Here is a 23,668-nt window from a genome sequence, read left to right on the forward strand (position 1 = left end):
CAGACGACCCCCCCCCTCACCCCCCCCCTCATGACCAACATGGAGTGGCAGACCATCCAGCAGAGGTCCGACAAAGAGGGCTGGCTGTAAGTTATTCTGATGATCAGTGGGCTTAGAGTCAAAACAAAGGAAACATGGAAACAAGTACAATACGCCAATAGTGGCCATGAACAAGAAACAATTCTGTTTTAAAGACCAGTATTCACGCAACTTGAATGGACCCATTATGTTGAGGGAACCAGAGGGTCGTGCAGCAGAAATCCATGCATTGTACTTGTAAGCTCCTAACATCGACGCTCCCCGACTTCAACAATCCACACTGACCAGCGTTGTGAAGTAGGGTCCACAACGAGCCCGTACGGCTTGTCAAGGGGCCCGCACACAGCAGTGAGCTGACAAAAAGGGCTTGTTTGTGCAAACTGCTGTTCTGCGGGCTCTTGAAACGAGCAGATGATATTCGACGCATTCGCTGAATATCGCGGCCGAGAAATTTCATTCACATACCCACCAAAAGCGTACGATCACTACAGCACATGAACCGATACATCTTACTGGTGGATGGCATTTTTTTATCAATGGTAGATGACATAAGTGCCATCATTGTATCAACATCGCAATCAACTCCATATTGACCACAAAAACCAAAGCATCATTTACATTTACTTCCATAACCATTACAATAATTACTACCACCACCACAAGTATCACCACCATCAGAAGCTCCAATTTAAAAATGATCACCAACACAACTTGCCCGATTTCATCACCACCGCCACCAGCACCATAACAGCAACCACCACGACATCACCAAAGCCATGATCAACATTTCCAGCAGCGCTACCATCACCAACACCAAGGCAAATTAATCTGACTAAAATATCTGCGATTGCTGCCTTGGCAGTGGTGCATAAGCACAGCGAACACAGACTCAACAACTACATCAATAAGTCTGCCCTAAAAGTATAAACAAATAGGTGATCTTCTTGGTTTTTTCGGTAAAGTCACGTAGAAGGGAAATAATAAAATAATAGAAATAAAACATAATAAAATAATTCTCACGACGTTTCGGCGTTGTGGCCGAAACGTCGTGAGAATTATTTTTATTATGTTTTAGTTTTATTATTTTATTTTTTTCCTTCTACGTGACTTTACCGAAAGAACCAAGAAGATGAATCCCTGCAGTCACGAAAGCTTTAAATCAAAATAGGTGATGTGTCAGGCAGTGTCCCGTACTTGACCGACGTGCAATTAAAAAGAACCACTGCCTGACATTGCCTATAATTGTACAACATCTTCTCTCCTTTTAGGGCAGCGCTATTGGCGAACGTGTTGGGGGCTGTTCATGCTCTTAAATCCGAGCTGTTGTTGTTTTAATAAAAACTGCTTCTTACCGTGAAGCTAGGGAATGTCAGGTCGGTAAACGTCTCACCTTGAAGGAACTGTGGACCAGTGTCTCGTCAAGGTCGATCACCACGCAGATCCGACCGGCGTCGCCCGGCCGCACATCGCTCAGGAGGTACTTACTGGTCGGCTGCGTTTGCGTTTGGACATCGAGAGAAACAAAAGCAAGCAGGACGTTACTAACAGGAAAGAGTTGTTGTGTTTTTTGTTGTAGATGGGTGTTTTTTTAGGGTGTTTTCTTACGAGCGTGCAATTTTAGGGAAGAAAGCGTAGCTGCTTCTAGTGATGGTTCCGGTTGATTCACTGACGCAGCATCCCCCAAAAAGCCAATGATCTTATTAAAGCATACAATAGTGACAAATTATAAATTGTATGCACATAGCCAACATGGTACGTTTTCTTTTAAACCGTAAACTCAAGATAATTGTAATATCGGTGCCCGGGTGGCTCAGACATCGTCAAGAACGCCGAGTTGGCCTGGCTGAGATCCCGAGTTTGGCAGCCAGGCGCAGCTGTCTGTGATTAAACCAGATTCTCGGGTGTCATGGAGTTGTGATGGTCTCAGCTCGGTGACCAATGACCGCACACACAAAAAAAACGAATCGCATTACATTAACTTTTTCACTTCACGTGATAAAATTCTAGTTCTGAGATTTAAAAAAATAATTGTGACTGTTAAGCGTGAACATTTTCTTGAAGCGTGTTTAATTTATTCTTTGGTTCTTTCGGTAAAGTCACGTGACTTTACCGAAAGAACCAAAGAATAATTCCTGCAGTCACGAAAGCTCCAAAATTGAGATCGTGTTTAATTTGTTGTCCTTCCCCCGCGCCTCTGATTAGCATGGTTGGCCACGTACGGTGCGGGGAAAGTGCTGCCCCTTAATTTGTGCACCAGAGTTCACTTGGAGGGATATCAGAAGTAGTTCCCCGATACCTATCTTTTAGGGCCGCTTTCCAACTCGAGTAGGTCTGACATGTTCTTTAGCTCCGTGACCCACCTGGCTACAGCTTACGATGAATATTTACTGGGAGCATATCACCACCGGTCAGAGGCTACACCCAGATAAACATTTCAGACAGGAGAAAATTGTTTCCTTATGAAGAGTACTTGGGTCAGAAATAGGTTTTCATTTCAAGCCATGTGGTCATTTTATGCCAAAACGGACATACATATTACATGTATCGAAACTTAAATATACCTCAAGATGTACAATTTACAATGTTAGATTTATGATTTTTTTTTATAAAAAATGGTCGAGGATGTATAACGTTGTAAGGCGGAAGGGTGGGGCATTTGCCCCTTCCCCCCTTTCCACCCCCATGCCCCTCCCCCCCCTGCCACCCCCACCCCCCAACAAGAGTACCTCTGTACCACCGACGTTCCAGCTTCAGTTCCATCAACATGCTCACAGAGTCGCAACAAAAACTGGCAAGTTTTTTCCCCACCTGTAATAACGACTTCTCCTACGACGACGACGGAAGAGCACGGGGGGGAATCCCCGCGACCGCGTTGTGAAACGTGCCCTTGCCCAAACCTGGGCGCCACAGTGGCGAGATGTTAACTACCTCGCCTGGTATACAGGAGGTCGTGGATTTGATCCCGACCATGACGCCTGTATATTTGGAGTTTGTATGTCTCTCTCTACCCGTGGTCGCGTGGATTTTTCTCCGGGTCCTCCGGCTTTTCCCTCCACAGTTAAGAATCAACGTGCGTTTACATTATTTGGCTACGAACACATTTCCACGTGAGCCACTTTCGTTGGGCCATCATTGGTGGCCTTACCTGGTAAAATCAAATAGAAAATAGTTCAATAGGTTTCACCTCGTACGACGACGCCCTCGCGATGGACCCGTTCTCGTCGAGCAACCCGGCGCCGGAGCCCAAGCTGTTGCCCGTGCCGGGCCCAACGCCGGCCCCATTGGCCGGCGCATCCCTTCGCTCGGGGCTCTCGGTGTGCCGCAGGCAGCAGAGCAGCGAGCGGAAGATCCCGCGTCCGCGAGGCTTCTTCTTGCCCGAGCCGCCGCGGGAAGGCTGCTGTTGCTGCGGCAGCTGCTGCACGCTCACTGTGTGCAAAAGGGAGAGCGAGAGAGACAAAGGGGGTGGGGGGGGGGGGAGACACGTTTAGTTTGTTGTCCATCCCGCCCCCTCCCGCCTGTCCCTCACGCATCACTCATTAGCACGGTTGGTTACGCACGGTGCGAAAGAAGTACAACATACACATACATGCGAGTTTTTAACGTGCACACAGGTTTCATCATTCGCCGGGTCCTCACTCATCGAGGGCCGGTGGACTTCAGTGAGCCCACGTACCCCCAAGCAAGTCGACAGGCAAACCGATCAGCTGACGAAGTTCAACAGACGTGCGTGCGTACATACAAACGAGAAGCGAGCGAGGATGAATTCCTTGCGCTCTATCACACGCAGTTGTGACACAAACACAGTGAGGGGCCTGCAAGACAGGGAAATGGAGTACAGTAACGTCGTGACTGGCTGCATCAGTTACCGGCAGTAAATAAAACACGTTAACTTGTATTTATAACTAAACGTCTATTAATACGTACCCCTTCGACAATCTTGAGACGTTTAAGGAAGTAAGATTTCAAAAACTAAACTAAATTTAGTAATGGACATGGAAGTGCCAAAATGGCTCAGCAGCCAGGGCCGAGTCAGCTGCATGACCACAATTCAGGATCGTGATTCAATTCAAAATTAAATTATTTCTCTCTCGTTTGTTCCTTCTCCTTTGCACTGTTCATCAAATTCGCTGTGTATTGTCTGTTGCTTCATTTATTCCATTTGCTTAAAAGGTAACATTTACATGTAATTCCAAACATTATGAATAATAGATTTCAAGACGCGCAGTCGGCGCTTGTATTGTGAGCTGAACAATTGATTTTCATTTATTATTATACGAGTTGTCTGAGCTCCGTATGGCTTTTCAATTTTTACACAATTTCAGAAATGTACTTATTTTTTACATCATTCTTTAAATATATTCAGAGTAGAACTCCTCTCATCTGCAATGATGTGGAGTCATTCTGTGGCGAACATGCACATTTTTGGATATGTTTCATTTGAATTTACGCCCATAAAAAACACCTGTTACGCGCCACGATTACAGGCTGTACACACTCCCATGTAAGAAACCTTTCACAAACACAGAACTCATGAGAACTATAACTGGCAATGATCACGAGGTTACTTACTTTTTCGAACACCGAAAACAAACTTCTCTCGGTATGACAATGACGACGTTAACGATGGTCAGCGGACGGGAAGTTTTGCGGCGATGTGGCGCATCCCCCGCATCGGTTCGTACGTAACAGACAATGCACGCGGCTTTGTTTATTTCCAGAGGGGCATCTCCCCAGCGTCTCCTAGTAGCCGCCGCCAGGGCATAACCTCACTCACGTGATGCCCAGGGGCCATCCATTGTGTACGTACACAAAAATCTGTCAAAACTTGACCCCTCTCCCCCTCCCTGTAGGCACGCGTACTTTTTACACCCACCCCCCCACCTGCGTACGTACGCTTGAAGCACCCCCACCCCCCCCCCCCCCGAATCCTATAGAACGGCCGATATTTAATCCACGCAAAAACGATCAAGGATTAATAATATTCACGTGTTGATAGTCCACCGCCGGCTGCATTATCGAGGCTTCAACGCCCCCCCCCCGTTTCCTATGCGTACAGACATTGTCAGTAGACCCCCACCCCCAAACGCAAGCGTACGCATTTGGGTTACCCCCCCCCCGCTCCCCTCCATCCGTACGTACTAATTGGATGGCCCCCTACCGGTCCACAATAAACAATTAAAATAATCACGAGCCACACTGCAATCAGCCCGCTTTACCTTATCAGACGAGAGCTTAAACGCCTCTGCAATCTGCATTACTGTGGAGCAGGTGAAACTTGTGAAATGTACATTGTAAATAAAGATGCGGTATATTATACTGTGCTGCGGTACATATTCATTCACGGCGGTTGACACAATGAGCACGTTCCTTAAAATCCACCCCTGCCGCCTCATCCTTCTTGTGTTTGGGCACCACAGTGACGAGACAACAACTACCTCGCCTGGTATACAGGAGGTTGTGGGTTCCATCCCGAACCTGACACCTGTATATATTTGGAGTTTGCATGTCTCTCTCCCCGTGGTCGTGTGGATTTTTCCACATTTATAAACATGCATTGAGATTATTTAGATCAGTTTTGGTGCTACGAATGTCGAAATGATGGGCTACTTTGCTGAGCTATCAATTGTGGCCAGGTCGCTTCTGAAAATGAGCTGTATAGCTCAGTGGGCCTTACCTGGTATAAAAATATTATTTAAAAAATACAAAATAAAAAAATTTAAAATTGTAAAAAAAAATGTGGGCACACTTAACCCTTCCAAAATATCTGGCCAAGATGGAAGAATAAGCCAAATATGAACCCTTCCAAGACATCTGTCCAACATGGAAGAGTAGGCCAAATACCTTCCACTAAAAGGGCTCTCTATAGCTCCCCCCCTGGTGGAGGCCCTTCTACCAGCAGGTGGCACGAGCAAGTCATCGCAGGGCTGCACCGACACATTTTATTGTGCACTTGGGTATTGTGTGTGTCATTGTCAAAATGCAAGGCTTGATCGGTCATCTGAGGGTTATCATTTACATGAACAGGTCATATTATATCGAACGAGCCCGTTTAATATATTACTGATGATACCATCAGTTACGATCTATCCACTGCTGGATAGAGCCCCCCCCCCCCATGCCGTCACCATCCCCACATGGTCACGCGATGCCACATTCCATCGAGCCCAATGGGGCGGACATTCAGCGGCTCCGAAGCCGCATGCGGTGGCTCTTCAAGGGCCGCTTCTTCGTGAGACGTGATTTATTAATTCAAAACCACCAGTATCACCTCGTATTCACCTTGCAGTACATCGCGGGCCGTTAAATGTTGAGGGTTTTTTTTATTCGTTACCGAATTCGCAAAAAGTGTCTCTTCTTAGTTTTGTTGCCGACCCCTGATCTAGCCCCTTGCGCACGAGCTGACCTCACCGCTCCATCTGTAAACGAATTTGATACTTTGGGTATTGTCACCAACCCACACTTACCAGTGTGCTGAAGTACTCTCACTGTCCCCACCACACCACACGTCCCCCAATGGTGGTGCAGTCTAAACCACTGACAACGTATTTAACATACTCTTTGGTTTTGATTTAAAGCTTTCGTGACTGCAGGGATTCATATTCTTGGTTCTTTCGGTAAAGTCACGTAGAAGGGAAATAATAAAATAATAAACATATTTTTATTTTTTATTTTATTATTTCCCTTCTACATGACTTTACCAAAAGAACCAAGAATATGAATCCCTAAAAATATTTAGTTTTATATTTCTATTATTTTATTATTTCCCTTCTACGTGACTTTACCGAAAGAACCAAGAATGTACTATTTTTGGTTCTTTCGGTAAAGTCACGTAGGTATAAAATAAAATAAATCACGACGTTTCAGGCACAACACAAGCGTCCAACAGCAGGTGGGAAAACATGCTTTCATCAGGTGCGAAAGCACGTTTTCCCACCCAAAACGTCGTGATTTATTTTATTTTATACTTACGTGACTTTACCGAAAGAACCAAAAACTACGGATTCCTGCAGCCACGAAATCTTCAAATCAACATATCTAACTTTACGTTTTGGAAATTTGGAAATTTGTTGCGCGCTGCGTTTTATTTAACATTCCAACCACTGGGGGTATCCTGCGCTTTTCCATTTCCCGGTGCCTCTCACTCGCGTTCTCCACGTGGAAAACGGAAATCCATTTACAGGCACCCCGAACATACTTCTCATGTCCTTCTTACCTTGTGAACGCGATGGCTCCATAGTTTACGGAGGAAAAGTGTTAACACGTATTCTTGGTTCTTTCGGTAAAGTCACGTAGAAGGGAAATAATACAATTAATATAATAAAACATAATAAAAAAAATGTTTTTATTATTTCCCTTCTACGTGACTTTACCGAAAGAACCAAGAATATGAATCTCTGCAGTCACGAAAGCTTTAAATCGAAATTTAAGTGTTAACACGTTGAATAAGCGGATTGCGAGATGTGTAGACGTTTTGAAATCAAATGTTTTTTTTCTATACTCCATTATTTTACTGCGGCGTCCATGAATTCATCGCCCTGCATTACCTGGCTTCTCAACTACAAGTGGCCTTCATAAATTCCACATGCATTCATACAATCATTTCACCCTAAGCAGATTCATGTATTCCCCCATATTCTCTAAAGCGCATTTAAGGAAAAAAACATTTACCACAGTCCCTTAAGCAGAGGGGGTTGGGGGGCATCATGTATATTAATCAATCGCTCGCCATACCATCCTTGGAAAAGTGCGAGGATGAATGTAGCTCATTGTTGATTTATGAAAATGTTATGGAAATATATTCCCTTGAGGCCACTTGGTCAGAAAGGCGTTTGACGACGCAAAAGAGCCAAAAACAAGTGAGATACAGTGAGATACAGCCTACAACAACATAGAAAGACTACACAGAAACAGACAATACACATAAAACAGACTGTACAAACAACACAAAACGTGGAAACAGCACACAAAGGGGACAACCGAAACACAGTGCAGAAGTTCAGGCCCATGAACTCAATCATCTGGAATTCGCCCAATCTTGTCAGACCTTGGAACCTCAGCAGGAAGGAGATTCTAGCCCGGATAACGCATGGATAACCTTCCATACAGTTACCAAAGCTATGACAGGTTTTTATTGGCTAATAATTACAGGGCTGCATGGAGGGCAGTGCAAGAAAAATACATTGCACTGTACTTCTATGGTGCCACCTTAATGATCCCAACCTGCACCAAACGGCACTGACTGTTGTGGTGAAGTAGAGTCTAATAAGTCCCTCTGTCACCTGTCTGGCGTGGTGAGCCAATCATTCATGAAGCAGTGGACTGACTGTACAGAGATACAAAGAACAGACAGTTTAGCGAGGGCTTATATGCCTGGTTAAGACATTATTTGAACCAAGCACCAGCATACAGGCGATGATAAAATTATCATCATCACCAGCCATGGTCTATTCACTGCTGGTCGAAGGCTTCCCCAACTGGCAAAGTGAAAGACCCGGTCCCCTTTGGGTTAAACCCAAGTGGTGCCACGCCACAAATGTGTATTTCAAAAAACACCAATCACAAAGCACAACTTTTGTCAAATTCAAACGACAGCAGCTGAGTTTGTATGGTGGCACAGAGATCAGGGTCCGGAGCGAGCGCCAACGAGGGTTATCAATGACTGCACCTAAAACATAATTCGCATTACACCATTGGAACCTCATTTGCCAGTAGCAAAATATGATAATTGTTGTTTTACCCTTTTATCTGGCAACAAAACTGACCTTTTTTACGAGGAGTCATGTTTGCATTGACCACAATACCTGCGGTCGGAATGCACCTTTTGGCGTCATCTGGTCCAACACCATGTGAGACTAGGCTCTAAGGAAAGCTGTCTCGGGTGTGGACCAAACAATTTCAAGGACAGTGCCTACATTATCAGAGTTGTGTTTTTTGTTTGCATTCCGACTGCAGGTATTGTGGTCAATGCAAACATGACTCCTTGTAAAAAAAGGTGTCAGTTTTGTTGCCAGATAAAAGGGTAAAAAACCAATGATCATAATTCGCATTACATTTGTTTTCCACTTAACTTGGCATCTTCCCACAATGAGACTTTTAAAGCTTACCCTCAGCATGAGATAAACAATATTTAAAAGAACGTTAAAAGTTGTGCCCCTACGGTGGCTAACGAGCGGCTCCTAAAAATGAGAAATACTCTATATCTGCGATATCATCATCTGGGAAAGATTTCCATTACAAAGCTGACGGCATTACGTAGCTGCAGGTTTACAAACCAAAATCTATTCGACTCGTGACGTTGCCACCGCTTTTACCAAAGTAGTAAAATTGGTGGAGAGGGGGGGGGGAACAAAACACGACAACACAGTGGAGGTTTTCTTGCACGTACTTTTGACACTTAAAACATTCTTTAGAGTACTTGAAGATGGGCTAAGTTCAATGTGAAACAGTGTCTCTGTACTACGACCTTTGCGCACAGAGGTACATAACGTTCCCCCGACACCCACCGACACCAAGCCGTCCATTGCCAAGCTCGGCATCGTTAACGCCCGTGACCAACTCGCCATGAATGTTGGCACTTGCATAGGGAAACCGCCTGGGAATACCAGGTGTTATAGGTTAGAGCTGCCAGGTTAATTCTGCCAGTTAAGACATTCACTTTTGAAACCATCTGTACATAACTTTTGAGTGTTAACCGTTCGTAGTGTGTTTTATATATATTTTTAGGGGCTCCAATTTACTTCACAATGCAGGACCCTTCTGAAGTAGGGCCTTGGGACTATATAGGGCTTCTCTCACGGGCAAATAGATTACATCACTGTGCACTGTTTGGCTACAATTTGACCATTTAGACATTTGTGGCACAAAGGCCATGGTGTGCAGTTACGATGAAAATTATAGCCAAAAACGTCACGTCAACATTTCTGCCTTACTCCATTTGGAATTGAAAGCAAACACGCTGTATCTCAATTGTTTTATTAGTGTCACATCCGCTTTATGTTAGAGAATGACCCCCAGAAGTAGATACCGCAGCGATATCTCCGAGATCCCCCCATGAGACCCTCTGCCCTCCATAGCAGGGGCAGGCCCTGTCCCACCGGCCATTCTACAGTTTTCTTTGTCCCATGCACAGTCAGACTGAGATATTTTTTTTTATTCTCAGAGGTGGAATTTAGCCAAAAAGGAAATGCGAGGATTTTTGTCGTTGTTGTTGTAGCAGTCATTAGTGGACCAGGCGGAGAACATCCAATCCCAAAACCTGACAACCCTGATATTAAATCACAGCCGGCTGAAACCTGGATTCAAACCCAGGGCCTCACCGGTGCCAGTTGGAAGCACTCTGACACTGAACAATCGCCAGTCGCCAGCGTTTGTGATGTATAAAACTTGTGCCCACGTAACACCAACACCTCCGAGGTGTCCTTCACTAAAGCGGTCATCCGCTGACGCCAGCGGACGACCCCGAGGGGTTGCGAAAGAGGCGGCGTAAATGTTAAAATGCCAAAAATGCGAGTGATTACTGTCATGCGGGCCAAAACACATGACTTCATGGCAAATGGAATCTTGTGTTTACCGTGGGAACGTATTCATCTCTCGACGATGCTCTTACCGGGATTATGTATACGTAAAAAATGTAAGTCAAAACATTATAAGTCAAAAAATTCTAAAAAAAGAATACTGTATGTTTCTAAATACAGTACAGTAGGTAACTTTGAAAAAATATTCCTTACCTTTATGCACAGCAATAAGCTTGAGAAAATAAACACACGTCACCAGACTGCATGATAATAATGCTAAATATATCATTACATATCCATACCAGTTTATATTAAAGTACAGCACTTCATGTGCGCTTTGCATTATCTATATAAGGCACAATAATCGTTTCACAAATGCAATACTGGAATGTATTCCATTATATTTTTAAGCTTTATCATTTGTAGCAATTACCAAAATGCTCTTGTAATAATTTGGATAGATGTAATTATAATTTTGCTAACCATGCAATTGATTCACTTTTTTGTAGCACCATTAATATCAATATCGAAATATGAACAATCTAACAGTGCTTTTCACAAATTTTCAGGGGGGGGGGGGCAATTTCACCGATGAGACATCAGTTGTGAAGGCCGCCACACACATTTGAAACAATTGGGGCTTGACAGCAGCATGATGATGATGGGGGAGGGGTGTTTTTACATGTTGTGTATTGTCAGGGGCCGCCAGCGGGCCTTGCAATGAAGGACACTGGTCAAAACAGGACACTGGTCTATACAGAAACATAAAGTTTCTTAAAATGGGTGTCCGCCATGCATAAAACAGCGTGTCAAAGACTCCTTATCAGGAGCTACATTCTCAGCTGAGGCCAGAGCAGTAAAACCTTTTGTACTACTTAACACAGGTCTGTAAATTTAGATTGAAAACGTATTTCTTTAAAACTGCTTTTTGTGTTTAGTTTATTGTCCTTCCTCCCGCACCTCTGATTATCACGGTTGACTACGTACGGTGTTAAAGAAGTTCAACATACAAACTGCCCATAGACTATCACCACCCATAGACTCAACATTAACTCATAGACTCAACACTGCACCTCCAATTAGCACGGTTGGCTACGTACGGTGCGAAAGAAATTCAACATACGTGTCAACCTGCACTGACCGGGCTAGTGGAGTTGTCTCATATGACAACTCAAAGTGACCATGTGATAAAAGTGTTGCAGCACAGCAGTTGCGACTGAACGTGAGAGTGTTGCTGCCTTGGGGACACACTGGGAAGATGTAGATGTTTAGATGATGTGAACACTTTTTAACTGACAAATCAACAGTTTCACATTGACAAAACCCAACATGATGCGCTGTATTTAGTTGTCAACAAAGCCTTAGATGTGTCCAATCAGGACACCAACGCTTTTGAGTAAGGGTTTTTTTCTTTTCACTGTCAATCGGATTTCAGAAACCTCTTAACATTCATGGGTAAAAAAAAATACACAATGTCCAAAAACACTGCATAATTATAAACCAAAACACGTGTGCATGTGCTGCTCTTTGTAAACTATAAATCCACTGCTGGATGAAGGCCTCTCCCCATGCCAGGCTGGTCATCGTGGTCTGATTATTGGACCATACTTCACCACTTTGTAAGCACGACAACTCTCAGTCGATAACAACCGCAATTCGCCACTAAGTGGCGGTGACTTGACGTCACCACGACGTTTGTGCCAGGCTATGTGCACGTTGAGGCCACGTGTCACTGGCACGGTGGTCTTCACGCCGAGCGCTTGATTATCGCGGGCTCAACGCTGCTTTCGCTTCCGTGAGCCGACGAGATGGGAGAGACAGCGCCACATTCCGAGAGACTTAACAAGTCACAGGTTCATCATGTAGGTTTTTTTTGTTGGGTTGGTTCGATCGCGTAAATATAAATGTGTCGTTAAACCCTCCACCACCCGACACAGCCAATTGGTAAGGTTTGTAACTGGCTGTGTCGGGTGGTGGCAGGTTTAATGGCAACATTTATATTTACGCGATCTAACCAAAAACAAACTATATTATGAATATTGATCGGTAGAGCCTACGTGTTAAGAATCACAGGTTGTTGGCATTGACAATACAAACCGATGGGATGAAAAATGCTCAGCACAAGGTAACAACGGCCCACCAAACCACCAATGCGTGATGTGGAAGCCACCAAACCCACCTGCAACGATTGCAAATCGCTCACAATTCTCTTGAGGTTTCTGCGGTTTGAAAGCACGAATGCCCACCGCCACCAACACACACGGGGGTTCCTGCAAATGGTTCGGCTTGTTGCGAGTCAACATCCCAATGAGAAGTGCCATTCACATCAATGCACGCGGACCACACCAAATGACAGTCAAACCCCTAAGGGGCCATCATCCATTGAGTCGGTCCGCACAAATCTGTCAAAACTTGACCCCCCCCTCCCTGTACGCACGTGGACTTTTTACACCACCCCACCCCCCGAATCCTATAGAACGGCCGATATTTAATCCACGCAGAAACGATCAAGGGTTAATAATATTCACGTGTTTAAGCAAACAGATAGTCCACCGCCGGACCATCTAACTCATTTGAAGGCCAATGTAGACAGATTATTATCGAGACTTCACCCCCCCCCCCACCGTTTCCTATGTGTACATTGTCAGTAGACCCCCCCCATACACAAGCGAACGCATTTGGGTTAACCCCACAACGCCATGGGTACGGACTAAAAGGATGGCCCCTAAGGGAACGACGACTTAAACGACAAAGGTCACGTAAAAAAAATCGTTCTAAGAACTATTCAAGTGGACCTCGCTTCTCAATGTGTGTTTACAATACGAATTCCAGGCATCGATTCCAACAAAACCATCGGTGGCACACAATGCACCAATTGTACTGCACCACCCAAGTCATTCATCCCGGGTCTATCTTGTAGAAAGATAACGCTCATTCTAATCGTGGTTGCGCACGCGTGAGTCTGAATGTGTGGGTGTGTGTGCGGACGAGTACGATGTGTGTGTACATGTGGCTGCGTTCATGTACATTGCATTGTAGGGTACGAATGGTAATGTGTGTATGCTGTGTTCGAGTAATTTGGGGAGCGGTGGGATAGCGGTTAGCGCTATGAACCTGGCGGGGACCCGAGTTTGATTCCCGCTCACGGCCAACACCCAGTGACGATTATCTGAACCGGTCCTGGGCCTCCTCTAGGTCGACTCAGCCTCAAATGAGTACCTTGTGCGGTGTGTAAACATCGCCACTTAGGGAGACAAAGGCGGCCGGGCGTGCGTGGTGTTGCCCACCCACCCCCTCGTGTGCCGTGCCGGACTTTATAGGTGCTCGCTAACAGCACTTGCCCCTTCGGTCTGTTTAAGGCTACACGGGGGATCTTTGTCTTTGTGTTGTAGTCGGGTGAGGAGCGGTGGGGCAGCGGTTAGCGCTACGCTACGAACCCCGGCTATGGACAGAGTTCCATTCACCAACAACAGCCGTGACGATTATCTGAACCGGTCCTGGGCCTCCCCTAGGTCAACTCAGCCTCAAATAAGTACCTGGCGCGGTGTGTAAACATCGCCACTGGGGAGACAAAGGCGGCCGGGCGTGCGTGGGGTTGGTCACCCACCCCCTCGTGTGCCCCGTGCCGGTCTTTATAGGTGCTCGCAAACAGCACTTGCCCCACCAGTGTGTTGAGAATATACGGGGGGGGGTCTTTGTCTTTTGTATGTAGTGCTATATTTGTTCTGTACTGCACTCAATAAGAATGCAGTTAAGTGGTGCAGTGAGTACCGTACAACATCACACTATTCTAGAGTACACACGCGTGTGTGTGTGTTCCCACGCACGTGTGTGTGTGTGTGTGGAACACGCACACACACACGTGAGTCTATGAATGGGTGTGTGCAAGTGTCGTGTTTGTACACGGCACATGAACAAAAACACATGAACAGAGACATACAAAAGGCGTGTGAGCAGAGCTGACGCGTGCACATCAACACGTAACACACACGCGCCACAATAAAACCAAACACCAGCATTTCAAAAAACATAAACACACGGGGTATACGTATCAGAGACACACACAGTGTTACAAAGCGACCACATTATATTGAGAGATACACGTGGCACAGAAATACACAAAAACATATCCCAAAGCAAGCCATGCCCGTGTGGGTGACAGTCACGTGATATAAACACATTGTAATTGTAATATCAGCGAACAATTTTGTACAGCTGTTGTATCCGATTAGGTGTGAACAAAAACACAAGCATATTAAGAGACGAGACACATTCACACAAAAACAATAAACGACGAGAGAGATGTACAGAAACGCAATGTTAAACCACCACACTCACCGTGCATTTCTAACACGGATACGGGCACATTCACTCACACATTCACACATTACTATATAAATGTATGACAGCACATTCACACATTACGACACAAATGTATGCCAACACATTCACACATTACTATATAAATGTATGCCAACACATTCACACATTACGACACAAATGTATGCCAACACATTCACACATTACTATATAAATGTATGCCAACACATTCACACATTACTACACAAATGTATGCCAACACATTCACACATTACTATATAAATGTATGACAACACATTCACACATTACGACACAAATGTATGACAACACATTTACACATTACTACACAAATGTATGCCAACACATTCACACATTACGACACAAATGTATGACAACACATTCACACATTACGACACAAATGTATGACAACACATTCACACATTACGACACAAATGTATGACAACACATTTACACATTACTACACAAATGTATGCCAACACATTCACACATTACTACATAAATGTATGAAACACATTGACACACTATTACACAAATGTATTAAGACACAACACATTGACACACTACTACACAAATGTATGACAAACACATTCACACATTACTACATAAATGTACGAGACACATTTACACATTACTACACAAATGTATTAAGACACAAACACATTTACACAAATGTATGAAACACATTTAAACATTATTACACAAATGTATGAAACACAAACACATTTACACATTACTACACAAATGTATGGCAAACACGTTTACACATTACTACACAGATGTATGAGACACAAACACATTTACAAATTACTACACAAATGTATGAAACACAAACACATTTACACATTACTACACAAATGTATGAAACACAAACACATTTATACATTACTACACAAATGTATGAAACACAAACACATTTACACATTACTACACAAATGTATGAAACACAAACACATTTACACATTACTACACAAATGTATGAAACACAAACACATTTATACATTACTACACAAATGTATGACAAACACGTTTACACATTACTACACAAATCTATGAGACGTAAACACATTGATACATTACTACAAATATGTATGACAACACATTTACACATTACTACACAAATGTATGAGACAAACACATTGACAACCACCCACAGCCAAACCAAGCACATTTACAGACAAATACACACTCCTGGACAGACAGGCTTGCAAAATAAAATTAAAAAACAATTTGATAAACAACATGAACACATCATTTGATCAAACAGAAACATTGTATAGCCGACAGACAAACACAACGTATCCATAACCAAAACATAAGATAAACGTTTCAAATAAAAACCACAACAAACCAAAGGCAATTACGCAATAGACACTAAACATTCCTGGGAAGATTCGCAACACAAAAAGACTTTCAAAATATCTCAACGAATCGTCGACAATGCAGGTAAAAGTATCGTGACAGAACTAACACGGACGGATTGTTCAAATCAAACACCACATCAGAGACGCGAACACCAAAACAACAACAATAACACCCTCCCCCCGCGAATTATCACGAGATGCACAGAAACAACAACATTCGTTTACAAACATTACATGAACGCCACATTAATAAGATAAACGTTAAAAACGAAACACGAGTAGAGTTGTTTACTTATAACACAACAATATGGGGCAAGTGCTGTTAGCGAGCACCTATGAAGGCCGGCACGGCACACGAGGGGGAGTGCTGATGTGGCCAGCACCACGCCCGGCCGCCTTTGTCTCCCTAGTGACGATGTTTACACACCGCACACCAGGTACTCGTTTGAGTCACACACAACACACAGACACACACACAGACACACACACAACACACAGACACACAAACACACAACACAAACACACGTGTGTACGACTCAGCTCAGCCCTGCTCCCTGTCAAACTGCAACTTTAAAAACGCAACTTTAGAAAAACTACTTTAAAAACACAACTTTCAAAACACAACTTTACAAACAACTTTCAAAACGCACCGTGGCAATTATTGTTGTTGTAGTTCCCGCCCCATATCAAACATGGCCCAGAAAACAACAAAAAGCCACTTTACCAAAACTACCGCAAATCTTTTCCCTTTTTCATACAAATTAAACGCGATAAAACCATCAAATTACACAAACCACCACCACCAGCACCACGACTAACGAGTTACACGAAGGCCACCCTCTCCACTCCGATCATCTTCGCCTTTTTGTGGCTTTCACGGTGAACTTTCACCACTCGCCACGTGGTGGTGGTGGGCACGAAGCACACAGAGACAACCATGAGCCCCCTTCTGTACCACCACCACACAAGCTGACAAGCCACCACGATGATGATGATGTTAGTCGCGAGTAGTAAGCAAACAAGACCAGCAAACACGCAATCCCGGCCGTCTTTGTCTCCCCCAGTGGAGATGTTGACTACATAACGTACCGGGGTACTAATTAACACAAATCTCCCCCGTACAGCCACTAACAACAGAGTGTTGTTGGCAAATGTTGTTGGCAAATGTTGCCTATGAAGGCCGGCAGTGGTACACGAGGGGTGGGTGGGTGGCCAGCACCACGCCCGACCGCCTTTGTCTCCCCCAGTGGCGATGTTTAACGCAGCCGCACCAGGTACTCATTTGAGGCTGAGTCGACCTTGGGGAGGGCTCAGATAATCGTCACTGACGGTGGCCGTGAGCCGGGAATCGAACCCAGCTCAGCGTCTTCGTAGCGCTAACCGCTGCGCCACCGCTCCCCGTTCATTGACAAAGACAAAAATCCCCCGTGTAGCCTCTAACAGAGTAAGGGGCAAGTGCTGTTAGCGAGCACCTATGAAGGCATAGAGGTGGGTGTCCAGCACCACGCCCGACCGCCTTTGTCTCCCCACAGTAGCGATGTTTACTCCACATCGCATGGGGGGAAACTCATTACAACACACACATAACGAGTTGTAGTTTTTTTTTTAAAACACTTCTTACGATGCAACAATGTTTCTGACCTCTTTCTGTCGTCGTGGTGGTGTCATCTTCACGGCAAACTTGGGTGATGATGGACGCACTTTCCATCGGCTGCAAACGACTCCACGTGGCTTTCCCAATGCCACCACCTCCCCCCCCCCACCACACAAAACCCACAAACCCCACACACACCTCAACCTCGCTTCTTACTTCAAGAAATGTTTAAACGAAACAAAAACTACAAAGAGTTGTTCCCGAACGAAACGGCGATATCCGAGATGGACTTCTTTTTTTAAACTTTTTTCGTATCTCCCCCCCTCCTCCTCTCCTCTGTGTGTCTCGATGTCGATCTCGATGTTGTTTATCGTCAGCTGTTGTTGTCTTCGTCGCTGATCCTCGTCAATTGCCGCTTGTTTGTTTGTTGTTTGTGAGTGAAAGTTGTATCACAAAGCCGCCGCGGTGGTGGTGATGATGCGCCAGGCCTGACAGAAGCAGCAACATGGAGGAGAGTGGGTCCACACAAACGCAGCCGTTTCTAGGCGCCCCACACACGCACCACACACACACAGACACACGCAGACTACACACACACATACTCCACACACAGACATACACACACAGACACACATACTCCACACACACATACACTACACACGCACCACAGACACACACGCAGACTACACACACACATACACTACACACGCACCACACACACACAGACACACGCAGACTACACACACACATACTCCACACACAGACATACACTACACACACACATACTCCACACACAGACATACACACACAGACACACATACTCCACACACACATACACTACACACGCACCACACACACATACTCCACACACAGACATACACACACAGACACACATACTCCACACACACATACACTACACACGCACCACACACACACAGACACACACGCAGACTACACACACACATACTCCACACACACATACACTACACACGCACCACACACACACACAGACACACATACAGACATACACTACACACACACATACTCCACACACACGCACCACACACACACATACACACACAGACATACACTACACACACACATACTCCACACACACACAGACATACACACACACAGACATACACACACAGACACACATACTCCACACACACACAGACATACACACACAAACACACATACTCCACACACATACACTACACACGCACCACACACACATAGACACACACGCAGACTACACACACATACTCCACACACACATACACTACACACGCACCACACACACACATACACTGCTACACACACAGACACACTACTACATACACTACACACACACATACTCCACACACACCACGCACACACACAGACACACTACTACACATACTACACACACACATAGACATACACACAGACATACACTACACATACACCACTACACTACACGCAGACATACACATACACACACTACACACATACATACATACACACATACATACTCCACGCACACACAGACACACACACAGACACACACAGACACACACACATACACTACTACACACATACACTACTACACACACACAGACAGACATACACACAGACACATTGCACACATACTACACACACACACGCACCGCACACTACACACAGACACACATACAGACACACACACATACACACACTACACACACACATACTCCAGACACACACAGACATACACACATACAACACCACACAGACATACACAGACACACACACATTACACACAACAACAACCGCCATTCGCCACTAAGTGGCGGTGACGTCACCACGACACTTGTGCCAGGCCATGTGCACCTTGAGGCCACGTGAAGTGTCGAACGCCCGCTGGCAGGAGGTCACGGGGCAGACTCAGGTGCCACGGGTCGACTGACCGAGATGACTGAGATGACTGGCTGATGCACCACCTGTGCCCCCTACTGTACCAACTTGGTGTGCTTTAGCCACCTGGCGCTCCGCTCGTTGTTGTGAGCGTCGCTCCTCCGCCCTCCGTTGTTGTTGGAGGGCGACTGCCTCCAACTGCCCAGTAGCGTCCTTCACGAGCCTCCTCCACTGAGGCCGATCTTGACACCGCTGGTACCAGTCATCGGCAAGTCCACTCAGCTCCACGTCCTCCTGTACCACATCACTCCATCTCTTCTCTAGCCCGTGCCGCGCCCGTTTAGCCCCCTCGATCCGGCCGAACAAAAGCTGTTTAGGCATGCGGTGGCTGGGCATGCGGGCTACATGACCCAGCCAACGCAGCCTTGCCTGCCGGAGGAGCTCACCGATGGGACTTTGCCCAGATCTTTCAAGGATTTGTGAGCTCCTCACACAATCCAGCCTGGTTAAACCCAGGATGGATCGGAGGCAGGCCAGCCTAAATGTTTCCAACCGGCGAAGATGCTCCATTAGGGGGGTCCACGTTTCGCACGCGTAGAGAAGGGAGGGAATGACCGTGGCCGAGAAGACCCGAAGCTTCGTGCGGAGCGACACACCAGTTAGCTTCCACACAGCGTTACGCAACCGATGAAAAGATATTGCCGCTCGACTGATTCGGAGTGAGACCTCTGCTGTTAAACTGGAGCCGGTCATAAGCACACTGCCCAGGTATGGGAAACTCTCCACTCTCTCCACAACTGCCCCATCACCGATTGGGAGTTGTGGGGGTGGAGTGTCCGATGGTACAAAATACCCAGGCAGGTGCTTAGTTTTGGTGGGGCTGATGGTAAGGCCCCACCTCTTAGTGGCACGCTCCAGTGGGGGGGGGGGGGGGTCAGACATTTGTGACGATGTGTGACGAGGGGGGGGGGGGTTTGAGAAATGTGACGTCACACCAAAATGCGCAACTTTAAATAAATATAGACAACACGTTCTATTTAATTAAATATACTTTTTAATACATGTTTTCTCCAACAACATCAGAGTGCAGCGCCACATTAAATACGCACTACAATGACAATAGTTTAAAGCGATTTGAAGCGTGTTTTATTTGGGGGGGGGGGGGGGCAGAGCTTTGTGACGTCATATTTGAGGGGGGTCTGACTTTTTGTGAGGCCGTGTGACGTCATTTATGGACGGCCCCAAAGTCTGTGTCACCGCGCTCTTACAAATTGCACACGAATTGATGCAATGAATATCTCACGTCACGGTCTGCTTTTCGCTTGCAAGTTTTAGATTTACTGCAATACACCCGTCCATGGACGGGCAAAAGGCGAGTACATCATCATACCTGTCAACCCATACGGTTTATCCCGTATTCTTGTACAGAGGAATTTAATTTTCAGGTCCATACGGCGTACAGCCGTTTCAATATGGGCAACAAAAAAGTGTTTGTGTTTCTCCCTTGCGATGTGACTTTGTCGGATGAACGTTGAGGTTTATTAGGGGCACGGGGGTGACCAATAGGGTCTGCATTGTTCTGTAATGAGGTCGGCACTGATAAGGGTTAGGGTTGGATGCAAAGTTGTGTTGTTGAAATTTGAAACGAGATTAAAACAACATCATTAAAGCGACGGTGCAAATCTGAATACTCTTCACCACAGATGCCCTACTAGGGGTTCATATTCTTATTTTTTTTCGGTAAAGTCACGTAAGTAAAAAATTGTAATTAGTAAAAGTTAAATAAAAATAAAAATCACGACGTTTCGGAGGCAACACAAGCTTCCGTCTTCAGGTGGAACAGTCACAGCACGATAGCTGTATCAAGTGAGAGAAATTCCAAGAAAACCGTATTTTTATATATACTGGTTGAGGGTGGGAGGAGCCAAGGTAGGCCCTGAATATTATTTTTGTGAGGTTCGGTGCGGCTGAAGCACGCTGCTAGGAATGAGCCTTTGTTGTGTAAACTAGGTGCGGCTGATGTAAAGGTGCGTGTAAAAGGGACTGAGCCTTTTTGTTATGTAGAGATGATGCGGCTGAAATCGCTGCCAGGAAATTAGTCTTTGTTGTGTAGAATGGTTGACTGAGCCTATTATTATGTAGAGGTGGTGCGGCTTGTTGAAGCTTGGACAGCAAGTTTCAACAAACAATGCAACATTATGGCACGTCCTTGAAAATCACCGGGACATTCATCCACCCACGAATTCCCAACTCTACCTCTGCTTCACGATGATGTTGATTCACTCTTCAACACACCGGTGGGCTAAAATAGTGAACTATTTTGTCTTTTGTAAAACGTGACACATTTTTTTTTACTGTTTGGCCGTGTCGGGTGGTGGAGGGTTACGACACATTTATAAATAACGCGATCTAACCCAAAAACCTTTCGATTTAAAGCTTTCGTGACTGCAGGGATTCATCTTCTTGGTTCTTTCGGTAAAGTCACGTAGAATGGAAATAATAAAATAATCAAAATAAAACATAATTAAATAATTCTCACGACGTTTCGGCCACAACCCAAGCAGACAGAGCCTTATCGACAGACCTGTTCTTCAACCTGAGGACGGCTGCTTGCGTTGTGGCCGAAACGTCGTGAGAATTATTTTATTAAGTTTTATTTTTATTATTTCCATTCTACGTGACTTTACCGAAATAACCAAGAAGACCAAAAACCTTTATTATGAATAATATTTGTCGCGAAAGGCTAACGTGTTCAATCTACCTCTGCTATTACCGTATTTCCTGGAGTACACGACGCATCTATGCAGACCACACACACGCGCGCGTGTTTTCCCTACGACCCTACGTCAATAAAGTTGGAGGAATCTGATCACGCATCTGACACGCACCTACAGGATTTTCTTACAAGACGCGCATTTGGCTTTCGACTACTTGGGGTGGGTGCTAATAATCCAGAGAATACGGTGAATGTTGACACTACCCACACCAAGCACGTGGAACTCGGGCTAAACGAATAATCGATTGTTAACTCTTCTTGGTTCTTTCGCGAAAGTCACGTAGAATGGAAATACTAAAATAATAATGATAAAAATTATAAAATAATTCTCACGACGTTTCGGCCACAACGCAAGCAGCCGTCCTCAGGTGGAGAACAGGTCTGTCAAGACAGAGTCTGAATAATTTACCGAAAGAACCAAGAAGATTAATCCCTGCAGTCACGAAAGCTTTAAATCGATTGTTAACTATTTAACTGTGTTGCAGTCGTTGAACATCGAAATATTTGTTTTGTTAAATGATAACGCGCGATTCAAATAATCGCACTGCTGTAATCCATTTCCTTCCTAGTTTATACCACTGCAAGATCGTATGATATCCACACATCTAAATTATTCTTAAAATACATATAATGAAACTTAACTTCATTACTTATCTCACGATACTGCAGATGGCCTTTGGGGCCGTCCATAAATGACGTCACGCGATTTTGGACGTTTTTTAACCCCCCCCCCCCCTTCGTCACACGGCGTCACAAAAAGTCAGACCCCCCCTCAAATATGACGTCACAAAGCTCTGCCTTCCCCCCCCCAAAAATAAAACGTGCTTAAAATCGCTTTAAACTATCGTCATTGTAGTGCGTATTTAATGTGGCGCTGCACTCTGATGTTGTAGGATATTTTTTTATTAAAAAGTCTAATTAATTAAGTAGAACGTGTTGTCTATATTTATTTCAAGTTGCGCATTTTGATGTGACGTCACATTTCTCAAACCCCCTCCCCCTCGTCACACATCGTCACAAATGTCAGACCCCCCCCCCCCCAGGTGCGTGACGTCATTTATGGACGGCCCCTTTATAACGGGATAACAGTAACGTACCTGTCAACCCCTTATGAGTGCCTCCTACCTCATTACAGACCAATTCAGACATCGTGCCCTTAGAAATCTCA

General features: G+C 45.1%; 1 protein-coding gene and 1 long non-coding RNA gene across 3 annotated transcripts in view; one reads left to right on the forward strand and one right to left on the reverse strand.

Moving 5' to 3' along the window:
• The window catches only part of LOC144729128 (carboxy-terminal domain RNA polymerase II polypeptide A small phosphatase 1-like), a 28,313-nt gene extending 9,420 nt beyond the window's left edge, over positions 1–18,893 (reverse strand). For both annotated transcript variants that reach the window (XM_078609086.1, XM_078609085.1), the window contains exons 1-3: positions 17,897–18,893; positions 3,224–3,465; positions 1,430–1,531 (exon numbers count right to left, since the gene is read on the reverse strand). In XM_078609086.1, coding sequence (XP_078465212.1) covers positions 1,430–1,531; positions 3,224–3,465; positions 17,897–17,963 — 411 coding nt within the window. In that variant the 5' untranslated portion in view covers positions 17,964–18,893. The remainder of the gene's footprint in view (positions 1–1,429; positions 1,532–3,223; positions 3,466–17,896) is intronic.
• LOC144729134 (uncharacterized) overlaps positions 1–23,668 on the forward strand; it is a 350,979-nt gene that overhangs the window by 270,405 nt on the left and 56,906 nt on the right. The window lies entirely within an intron of this gene.

Source organism: Lampetra planeri, chromosome 31 (genome assembly GCF_965212315.1).
Source record: "Lampetra planeri chromosome 31, kcLamPlan1.2.h2, whole genome shotgun sequence".
In the NCBI taxonomy this organism is placed as follows: domain Eukaryota; kingdom Metazoa; phylum Chordata; class Hyperoartia; order Petromyzontiformes; family Petromyzontidae; genus Lampetra; species Lampetra planeri.